Genomic DNA, 11,361 nt, shown 5'->3' with positions numbered 1-11,361 from the left:
ACCTTAACCACACTGCTAACCTTATGCATAACCCTAAATTAAGACCAAATAGCACCTTCTTTTTTTTTTGAGAGAGAGAGAAATAGCAAATGTCGTCTTTGTGGCTGTTGTATCTAGTGACAACCGTTTAGACGGGGGGGATATTTGACGTTGCTAGGCAGGCTAACTGGCGTGATAATTTTTGGGGAATTTCATCCTGAATATTTTCCTGTGTGTAGCTACAGATTTCCACAGTATGAGTAACGTTGGTTTTTCGGCTACACGGGGGATCACCTCAGGCGCTCCTGATAAGGTCGACATGTCTTTAGGTAAGGCCGCTCGCATGTGGGTGGGTCACCAGCAGCTCGAGCATGGTTGTTGTAGCTAGCTTGCTATTTTGCTAAATGTTCGCATATGAGGGATTATAATATGCATCTTTATATAGCTAATTACGTGCATTTATTTTAGATACATTACACTGTTTATTTCAAACTACTTATTTACTAGTCTGGGCAACTTTGTTTGCTAACCGTTAGTTAGCTGCGTTCATTCAACGCGACCAAGCCAATTAGCCACTACTAGTCAGTTAACGAACAGCTAGCTAACGTTAATTGTTGTTATGCAGGGCTATTGGCCCATCCAAATGTCAGCGAGAATGATGAATGTAGTTAGTTAACTAGAATGCACAAATTCAGCCAAGACTTCCAAGAGCCAGACAAACTTTAATTCATAAGCATGGCATACATAACGTTAGATTGACTGAAAGAGCTCACTGACAAGTAAACTTATTGTTTTGTTCATCTGACTATCCTAGATGATATAATTCGTTTGAACAAGAAAGAGCAACAAGCAAGGAGGCCGAGCCCGGGGAACCGCAGGCCACTACAGAAGGGGAAGGTCTTTGTCCAAGGGAGGCCAGTTGGAGCGAGGGCCAGGGGACAGACCCAAAGAGGTGTGTACAGTAGTTTTGTTTGTGGTGCTCATCACTGCAGCTAGTTCTCCATTGACTATAAACTAGGTGGTTCGAGCCCTGAAGGCTGATTTGGCTGACAGCCGTGGTATTTCAGATCATATACCACGGGTATGACAAAATATTTATTTTTACTGCTCTAATTACTAAGGGCTGTATCCAGGCACTCCGCTTTGCGTTGTTTGTAAGAAGAGCCCTTAGCCGTGGTACATTGGCCATATACCACAACCCTTGGGCGGCAGGTAGCCTAGAGGTTAGAGAGTTGGGCCAGTAACCGAAAAGTTGCTAGATCGAATCCCTGAGCTGACAAGGTCAAAATCTGTTGTTCTACCCCTGAACAAGGCAGTTAACCCACTGTTCCTAGGCAGTCATTGTAAATAAGAATTTGTTCATAACTGACTTGTCTAGTTAAATAAAGGTTATATATATATATATATATATATATATATATATATATATATATTTTTTTTTAAATATTGCTTAAATAACTTCATATAATCATGCCTGGGATATTTGAAATGCCAGAGAACTAGTTAGACCTTCCAATACATCACATCAATTGGATTCTCCACATGAATAAGAAGCAGTGTCATTTCCAGGAGGTGGTGTACCAAGAGGTGCGATAACGAGAGCGGGTGTTGGAAGAGGCCGAAAGATTCCCCCTCCGGTTGGTCGACGCCGGGGTCAAGGGGTTATCACTGGACTGGCAGCCCGGAAGACTGCAGCACTACAGAAAGGCATCAGTCCGCTCAACCGGCCTGCTATCAACCGGGTACTAAGGGCACACTGTAGCAAAACATACATCAAAACCAAAATGAGCATCCCTTATTGGACAAGTTAAGATAATACCTCGCTGTTTCGAACTGTTTTCCTCTGTTTCATGCCTAGTTAACATGACCCTTGTTGGGATCAAAGAGGAGAGAGTTAGTTTCCAAAGAAGACCTTGCTCCTCTGTTCACCATCTCTATTTACATTTTCTCTCTCAGAAGTTACAGCCCTTCAACAACCGATCGCGGCCCTTCAACAACCAATCGCGGCCTTTTATCCAATCAGCCCAATACAGACAGATGCAAGGCCAAAGGAGGCCGTACAGACAGACAGACATACAGAGAGGCCTCAACTCGACGAGACCCTTTCAGCAGCGGAGACGGTGAGTAAATAACATTTGTAGCATTTCTCCTGGATGACTCCCCTCCATGGAACATCACTTCGTCACACTATCAGCCGGTCCCAGACCGCTATCTACTCCTTCTTCCCTTTGGCCCTAACCCTTCAATGTTTGCAGATCTGTATGTATTAAAGGGCCAATCAGCAGTTGAAACAATAACAAAGTGTTCTCCCTGCTACTGTTATTAGTAAACAGCTGAGGGATTTGGGGTGAAGAAATGTAACCATTCTAAAATGCATACAGCTATGGCTGCAAGGACTGACCATCCATTATATCAAAAGTATAGTTTTAACCATGTGTTGAAGCTATATGGTGTTTGTTTACATTTACTTTGTTTACAAACATTGGAGTAAAACAAGCTTATCTTTTTGGTTCTGATGGGGTACGACTGTTGAACTAAGCTCATGAGGCCTTTATAAGTTATATTCAAGAATCGATGGGTACATATAATTCATTTACAAGTCCAAAAAGGATGTAGCAACTGCAGATTTCCTCTTTAAGTAATGTGGGGGAAGCGCCATATACACTGCTTATACCTATATAGGCCTATCTGCAAATATCGAAGGGTTAACATCAAAGCAAAGGGGTAGGGAACAAATTGGGTCTGCAGCGTTGTTCCAAGTGCTCTCCAATGACATTGCACAAACGAAGGACATCAGGAAACAATTCCATCTCCATTCCTAGACCAACCATCCATTTTGTCTTCTCCCTGTAGGCCCTTGCCCCCTGTCCAAACCCAGAGAGAAGCCCGCCAAGCCACGTTTCTCTTCCGCAGGGGCCTCAAGGTACACTCTATTGGCCCGTAGGTGTCTCTGACCGAATGCAGACTTTTTTATTTATTTATTGGACACAGTGCATGGAAAGTCCTGTCTTTGTCCCACCTGTACATTCTTCCATACTGCAGGTTCACACCCAGGTGCCGAAGCCGGCTTTAACATCTATACCCCCTGCCCCAGTTAGACCTCGCCAGTGAGTATTTGACGTGTGTGTGTGTGGATGGGTGTGAGACTGTTAACACATTCTGACTGTCGCCTCTTGACAGACTGCATTCCACTCTATAATATAGTGCACCCTCATCATTCTTGAAGACTAAACATCAAACCTTTGCTCGTCTTTATCCACAAACCGTCTAACCGTATGTGTCTGTCTGTCCACCAGGTGGCGCACGTCAACAAACAGCAGTGGGATCCTGACCGTTTCTATCGACAACCCCACTGCCATGACACAGTCTGAGTGAGTCACATTATGAAGCCACACATACCACTATATGAGCAGAGGCTGACTAAATACATAGAGCCAGTAATTACCATACCAAAGAACCTGATCATAACTAAGGGCCAGTAGTTATCATACCAAAGAACCTGATATTAACTACGGGCCAGTAGTTTTTCCTAGTCCGTTCAAGTGGTATGAGGGCAGCAGGTAAGAACTTTGGGCCATTAACCGAAAGGTTGCTGGTTCGAATCCCCATGCTGGCTAGGTGAAGAATCTGTCTATGTGCCCTTGAGTATTGCCCTTAACCCTAACTGCTCCTGAAAGTCGCTCTGGGTAAGAGCATCTGCTAAATGACGACAAATGTAAATACTCCTGGCCCTATATATACAGTGGCGACCAAATATATTGGCACCCTTGGACTTTTCTTACATCATTCGTTACTTCTTCTAAAATAAGTTGAATAAGTTAGTTTGGCAAATTTCTGCCCCGCTAGTGCTGCCCTGGTCACCTGTAAGTGCTGTTGTCAAATCAAATTTTGTTCGTCACATACACGTGATTGACAGCTGTAATTGTAGGTGTAGCGAAATGCTTGTGAAGTGGAAACGTCTAGGAGCAACAACGGCTCAGCCGCGAAGTGGTAGGCCACACTAGCTCACAGAATGGGGCCGCCGAGTGCTGAAGCGCGTAAAAAATAGTCTGTCCTACCGAGTTCCAAACTGCCTCTGGAAGCAACGTCAGCACAAGAATTGTTTGTCGGGAGCTTCATGAAATGGGTTTCCATGGCCGAGCAGCCGCACACAAGCCTAAGATCACGAGGCGCAATGCCAAGCAACTGCTGGAATGATGTAAAGCTGCCGCTATTGGACTCTGGAGCAGTGGAAATGCGTTCTCCTGTGTGATGAATCACGCTTCACCATCTGGCAGTCCGACGGACAAATCTGGGTTTGTTGGATGCCAGGAGAACACCACCTGCCCCAATGCATATATTTAAATGTAATCTTTATTTAACTAGGCAAGTCAGTTAAGAACAAATTCTTATTTACAATGACTGCCTACTCCGGCCAAACCCAGACGATGCTGGGCCAATTGTGCACAGACCAATGGGACTCCCAATCACGGCCAGTTGTGATAGAGCCTGGGATCGAACCAGGGTGTATTAGCACCTCAAGCACTGAGATGCAGTGCCTTAGACCGCTGCACCACTTGGAAGCCCCCTGTAAAGTTTGGTGGAGGAGGAGTTAATGGTCTGGGACTGTTTTTCATGGTTTGAGCTGTGCACATTACTTCCAGTGGCTGAATGGAAGCAAGTCCCTGCAGCAATTTTATTAATTTTACCTTTATTTAACTAGGTTAGTTAAGAACAAATTCTTATTTTCAATGACGGCCTAGGAACAGTGGGTTAACTGCCTTGTTCAGGGGCACAACGACAGATTTTTACCTTGTAAGCTCGGGGATTCGATCTTGCAACCTTCCGGTTACTAGTCCAACGATCTAACCGCTAGGCTACCTGCCGCCCCAATGATCCAGCAATGTTCCAACATCTAGTGGAAAGCCTTCCCAGAAGAGTGGAGGCTGTTATAGCAGCAAAGGGGGGACCAACACCATATTAATACCAATTATTTTGGAATTAGATGTTTGACAAACAGGTGTCCATATACTATTGGTCATGTAGTGTAACAAACTCTTCTTGTAGCAATCAATGAGCTTGCTGCACCTTTCTACTGGCAATTTGACCCACTTTTCAGCAGGAAGCTGCAAAAATTCTGTAATGTTTCAGGGATGCCCTCCACCTACTTTTTTTAGATCTCGCCATAGGTTTTGGATGCGATTCAGGTCTGGATTCTTCCCTGGCCACTCCAGGACAGTCCAGCTTTTCTTCTTGAACCATTCCATGGTGCTTTTGATGTGTGTTTGGGGTTGTTGTCCTGCTGGAATTTCCACAACCTTCAACAGACAGTTTTTGACAGTGAGTTGAACATTGCACTCTAAACACCTTGATAATCTGCTGATTTCATGATGTCTTGCACACATTCAAGGCCCCCAATACTAGGCCCCAAAACTGTGTCTGTCTGAAGGTTGTGGAACTTCCAGCAGGAAAATAATCCCAAACAAATGTCAAAAGCACCCTGGAATGGTTCAAGAAGAAATGCTGGACTGTTCTGGAGTGGCCAGTGAAGAGTTCCAATCAGAATCATATCCATAACCTATGCCAAGAGCTGCTGCCGTTGTTACAAGCTCATTAATGGCTACAAGAAGCGTTTGTCTGCAGTTCTTGTCCAAAGCCTGTGCCACCAATTACTAGCTCCGGGGTGCCAATAATTGTGTCCATTCATCTTTTATTTTCTCAATTCTAAACTTACATTTACAAAAATTAAATTGTTTCTGCAATGTAGTTTTAGAATAAATAGGGAATTATTTAAGAAAAGTGCATGGGTGCCATTATATTTTCGACAACTGTCCATAACCACTCGCCATATTTTCTTCTCTGTTCTCCCAGGCCTCCCTGTGCTTGGTCACTGCACCCCCCGGCCCCCACCAGCTCTGCCCCAGTCAAGATGAAGGTGGAAGAGGAGAAGAAAACGGAACCACCTAAAGGAGTTCCCTTGCAGTTTGACATCAACAGTGTGGGGAAACCGGTGAGAATAAGATAGAATTGGGCAATCATACACAAAGGCTGCATTTACAAAGGCAGCCCAATTCTGATGTTTTGGCACATTTTTGGCAAAAGAGCTAATCTGATTAGGTAAAATATCAGAATTAGGCTGCCTGTGTAAACACACCCCAAGTTGTTTCAGATAATGTCCTCGGGAGCCTCAATGTACAAAACATTAGGAACAGCTGCTCTTTCCATGAGACTGACCAGGTGAAAGCTATGATCCCTTATTGATGTCATCTGTTAAAGCCACTTCAATCAGTGTAGATGAAGGGGAGAAAGAAGACAGGTTAAAGAAGGATTAGGCCTTGAGACAATTGAGACATGGATTGTGGATGTGTGCCATTCAGAGGGTGAATGAGTAAGACAGAAGATTGAAGTGCCTTTTGAACAGTATGATAGAAGGTGCCAGGCACACCGGTTAAAGTGTGTCCAGAATTGCAACATTGCTGGGTTTTTCCATGCTCAACAGTTTCCCATGTGTATCAAGAATGATCCACCAACCGAAGGACACCTAGCCAACTTGATACAACTGTGGGAAGCATTGGAGTCAATATGGGCCAGCATCCCTGTGGAATGCTTTCGACACCTTGTGGAGTCCATGCCCTGACAAATTGAGGCTGTTCTGAGGACTAAAGGGGTGCAACTCAATATTAGTAAGGTGTTCCTAATGTTTTGTACACTCTGTATAAATGTTATGAACGGTTGTTTGACGTAAATAGTCTAACTCCCCCTAGTGGTTCAAGATCTAAGTCTCCCCTGTGAATTGGTGAATAGTGTCGTTCATTAGTGCACGCTGAAGCAAAAAGGTTAAAACGTGCAATGTTAACAAACTTATTGAAGTTCAGATAGTGTCTCCCTGATTCGGTCAGTTTGACTCCATTTCGTTTCTAGTGAACTGGACCCAGTTATACTGTATGTACACACCATTATATGCAAATGTATTATATGTACACAAGTCAGACTTCTCTCTGCTACCACACGGCAAGTGGTACCGGAGTGCCAAGTCTAGGTCCAAGAGGCTTCTAAACAGCTTCTACCCCCAAGCCATAAGACTCCTGAACAGCTAATCAAATGGCTATCCAGACTATTTGCATTTAAAAAAGAAATAAAATTAAACTGCATTGTTGGATAAGGGCTTGGAAGTAAGCGTTTCACTGTACGGTCTACAGCTGAAAGTATTCGGCGCATGTTATATTCTGGTCTCTGACATTGCTAGTTATATATTTTTTAAATCTGATTTTTTAAAATTTATTATTATTTCTAGGTATTACTGCTGAAGCTAGAAAACCAGGCATTTCGCTGCACCTGCAATAACGTCTGTGTACACGACTAATACATTCTGATTTGATTTTGTGAAGTGAATTGAATGTTTTTCTGACAAGCGTTCTCTCCCAATTGTTGTCACATCAGACTGCGATGACTTTGAATGAGCGATTCCGCATCCTGAAAGACGAGCGAGTCGCCACTGCGCAGACCAGCAAAGGCAGCCGATTCGTCACTGTGGGTTAAGACAATGACACGAAAGACACACACACACTGATCCCCACCTATCTGATGATATAGAATCGTTTTAAAAGGACCCTGAGCTAATCGTAAGCTGATCCTCCTGAGTGACTTTCCTTATGGAGCACACTTTGTGTAGAAAGAGAAACAATGTGTAAATATGAAAACTATACGGGTGCAATTATCGTGGAAGGTGAACTATCTTTGGTTTTTTTTACCACGATGGAACCCTATAGCATTATCTGTAACATTGTACTCAGATGTCGGTGTTAAGGAGCTTCAACATCAGGACAAAAAGGAAAAATACTTTTAGTTTATTTGGAAGATTGTTTTTCAATAGGGAGGTTGCTTTGTGCCAGTAATGAAGGGTTTTGTTTAGTGTACTTTAAAAAAATTCTGTTTTGTTTTACAATGTTTCAAATAAATGTGGCACATTGTTTCCAACACAACCCTTAACCACAGTTCACTACACCTATCCACCAGAGGAGGCTGGTAGTAGAAGCTATAGGAGGACAGGGTCATGGTAATGGCTGGAATGGAATAAATGGAACTTAACAAACATATGGAAACCACATTAATACCGTTACAATTATCTCGTCCCATCAGCCTCCTATAGCTCCTCCAACTTCGGCATCGATGTGGCATGAAAAGTGTTTCCCGTTTGACAACAGTTGATGGGACTCGCTGTACCAAAATTAACGAATTCTCAGTAGGATGAGCCGAGTATGCTGATATTTGTTGCTTACTTGCATTCATTTTTATTAAACAGTAGGCATAATTCTAAATAGTATGCCGTTCGAGTAAATATTAGGCAAGCCAGATTTTGACACCGCCTTTTTGATGTAAAAGAAATGTTTTTTATATGTATTGATATGGGCTACTGTTCCATAGGAAATGTTATACTTTTAAATGTTTTTATACTAACTACAAAGTCATTTTGTTGAATAAATCCCAAATTAACGTACGAAAAGGCTTTTTTTATAATTATTTCTGCGTAATCACGGAAGGCCTGCAGAGCATATCCAGTGTTAAATATAGAAAATGGATTCATTAGGAAAACAATTATAAGAGGTCTATCTTGTCCGTACCTGCACGGATGCGGTTGCTCTCGGATAGCCACCTGATGTTTGCTACCCAATTTATTATTTTAGGAGCGCAGTAGCCTATGCCTGCAAAAGTTTGGTAGGTATCAAAGAGAGAGGGGGGAAATTGGTAGGCTCCCAGCCATATTATTGTTCTTCTGTAGCAATTGTTTTTTTGTTTTTTTTTACCTTGCATGCAACAGAAATGGCAAAAATATGAGACCGGAACTGCCCCAAATGGCACCCTACCCCCAACATTGTGCACTACTTTTGACATTTGGGATGTACATAGTATTTAATTTGGCCTTTACGGTAGACTTTGGACAAAAGGGCTAAAATAACTGCTTTGAAGTGTATAATGTTCCAATCATACCAGATAATTTAATGGTAACAAAAAAAAGATATTTGGCTACAGAAGCTACATTTGTTACCGATCTCTACAGCTTCCATCCAAAAACAAATCCTGTGAAATAAAGTTGTGAGGAGTCTACCTTGTCCGGAAGTGGCTCCACCATTCATTTTCTGGATTCAGTTTCACTCAAAAATCATTTAAAGCTTTGTTTTACTATTGACAGTTACAGCTGATTTCGGGATTGTATATAGTTTGGCTCTCCTTAAATATGTCATCTGAAGTCGCTCTGGATAAGAGCGTCTGCTAAATGACTAAAATGTAAATGTATTCGTTTGTCTCTTAATTGTTTAATCGAACTTTCGCTGCCAGCTCCGGATATCGGTGCACATAAACTATACTCCCCGGAATTAGCATAGTGCCCATGTGCGCCCAGCTATAACCCTTCCCGACCTTGTTTTCCCTGGCTAAACTATGCTAGTTTTCGTCATTGCCAAACTTCATCAATACTAAACCTAAACTTCAAAACGCCTTTGCTAGTTATACAGTCATGTAACTAAGAAATTCGCTGGAAATAAACTTGTGTTTTGTTGAATATTCACGACTCGTTCGATATCCTTGGCTCTCATTGTTACTTAACGCAATATCGTTGCTACTTCAGATTTGGTTGCCATGGTGCCCTTATGGTAGCATAGACTGATTTGCTCTGCTAGTTTTATTGAAATGTATTAAGTGTTTTTATGTGCATTGTTTTTGAATAAAATAACCTTTTTGTTTTACCTCAACGTGGAAATTGGACAATATATTTAACTTTTCTGTCATTAAGTATAGCTAGCTGATTTGTTTTCTTTTGATTACCAACATTGAAGTTTCACCTATTGGGTGCGTTCGTAAATTCACTCTCGCTATCCACTCCTTTTTCAGAGCACAGAATAACTTAATTATTTACGAACGCTCAACACCCGTTGAATATAGTGGTTGTCAGTAAACATCGGCAACAAAAAGTTGTTGCCAGCAACAGTCACCAACGCTCTGGATAACATGAAAACAGCTTAACCAGCTATGCTAGGGTGAGTAAAATGGTCAGTGAGATGTTCTCTCATTTATGTCTGGAAGTAGCTGGCTAGCTAACTTTAGACAGTTGTGAGGTCAAAGTTTGGATCAACTATACTCCTCGCCCAGACACAACATGCAAAGTGTTGGTTTCATGAGCTAAAATAAAAATCCCAGAAATGTTCTATACACTCAAACTGCACAAATTTGTTGTTCTCCTTTGCCAAGATAATTCATCCATTTGACAGGTGTGGCATATCAAGAAGCTGATTCAACAGCATGATCATTACATAGCACCTTGTGCTGGGGACAAAAGGCCACCAAAATGTGCAGTTTTGTCACACAACACATTTTGAGGGAGTGTACAATTGACATGCTGAATGCAGGAATGTCCACGAGAGAGCTGTTGCCAGATAATTGAATGTTCATTTCTGCCTCAAATGTCTTTTGGAGAATTTGTCAGCATGTCCAACTGGCCTCACAATGGCAGACCACGTCAGCCCAGGACTATCACATCCGGCTTCTTCACCTGCAGGAACGTCTGAGACCAGCCACCCTGACAGCTGATGAAACCAAGGAGTATTTCTGTCTAATATAGCCCCTTTGTGAGAAAAAAAACTCATTCGGATTGGCTTGGCTCCCAAGTATGGGCCTATGCCCTCCTATGGCTACACCCCTGCCCAGTCATGTGAAATCCATAAATTAGGGCCCAATGGATTTATTAAATTGACTGATTTCCTTATATGAACTGCAACACAGTAAAATCATTGATATTGTTGCATATTGCATTAATATTTTTGTTCAGAATAAATTAATGGTGGACACTCATCTTTTACTCAGGAGGATAAAACGAATTCTACAAGAAAAGCTTAAACATTGACTGTGGCGGTAGGAAATCCATTCATAAGAAAAGAGTCCACACAGAACTGTACAACTCCCTCTATGCATTGCAGATTATTTTCTTACATTTTAGTCATTTAGCAGACGCTCTTATCCAGAGCGACTTACAAATTGGTGCATTCACCTATAATATCCAGTGGAACAATTATGCAGCAAGTAAAAGTTTTTATATGTTCTGCCTCACTCAGGCACTGTTTAATGGCAGTCTCTGACAAACACTACTATTTCAATAGTTCATCAGTGACAACGGCCTGGGACTTTAATGCTTGATGGAACAAATCTCAAAAATGAAAACTACAAGGTTAACAAGCCAGTCTTGTTGGAAGGAAATTACTCCTCAATGGCCAAGTTGTGAGGCTTGCTAGAAGCTAACTAATAGCATACCACAATTTTTGTATTTATGTAGAGAAATTAATAACACATACAATTGTGACAATTTCAATTATGTCTCCTGTAGTTTCTAATGGGTAGTAATTTCACAGAAAA

The 11,361-nt window shown here is 42.0% G+C and overlaps 1 protein-coding gene across 1 annotated transcript; it reads left to right on the top strand.

The window, feature by feature from the left end:
- Positions 1-151: 151 nt before the first annotated feature.
- Positions 152-8,455, top strand: fytd1 (Forty-two-three domain-containing protein 1). The gene is given in 9 exon segments (NM_001140359.1): positions 152-308; positions 794-931; positions 1,549-1,721; positions 1,936-2,099; positions 2,833-2,902; positions 3,022-3,086; positions 3,276-3,350; positions 5,830-5,968; positions 7,399-8,455. Coding segments are annotated over 9 exon segments (996 nt in total). The 5' UTR covers positions 152-235; the 3' UTR covers positions 7,498-8,455.
- Positions 8,456-11,361: the final 2,906 nt, after the last annotated feature.

Source organism: Salmo salar, chromosome 03 (assembly GCF_965601325.2).
Source record: "Salmo salar chromosome 03, fSalSal1, whole genome shotgun sequence".
Taxonomy (NCBI): domain Eukaryota; kingdom Metazoa; phylum Chordata; class Actinopteri; order Salmoniformes; family Salmonidae; genus Salmo; species Salmo salar.
The sequence above is the reverse complement of the archived record's forward strand: the minus strand, read 5'-3'. Positions and strand labels throughout refer to the sequence as shown.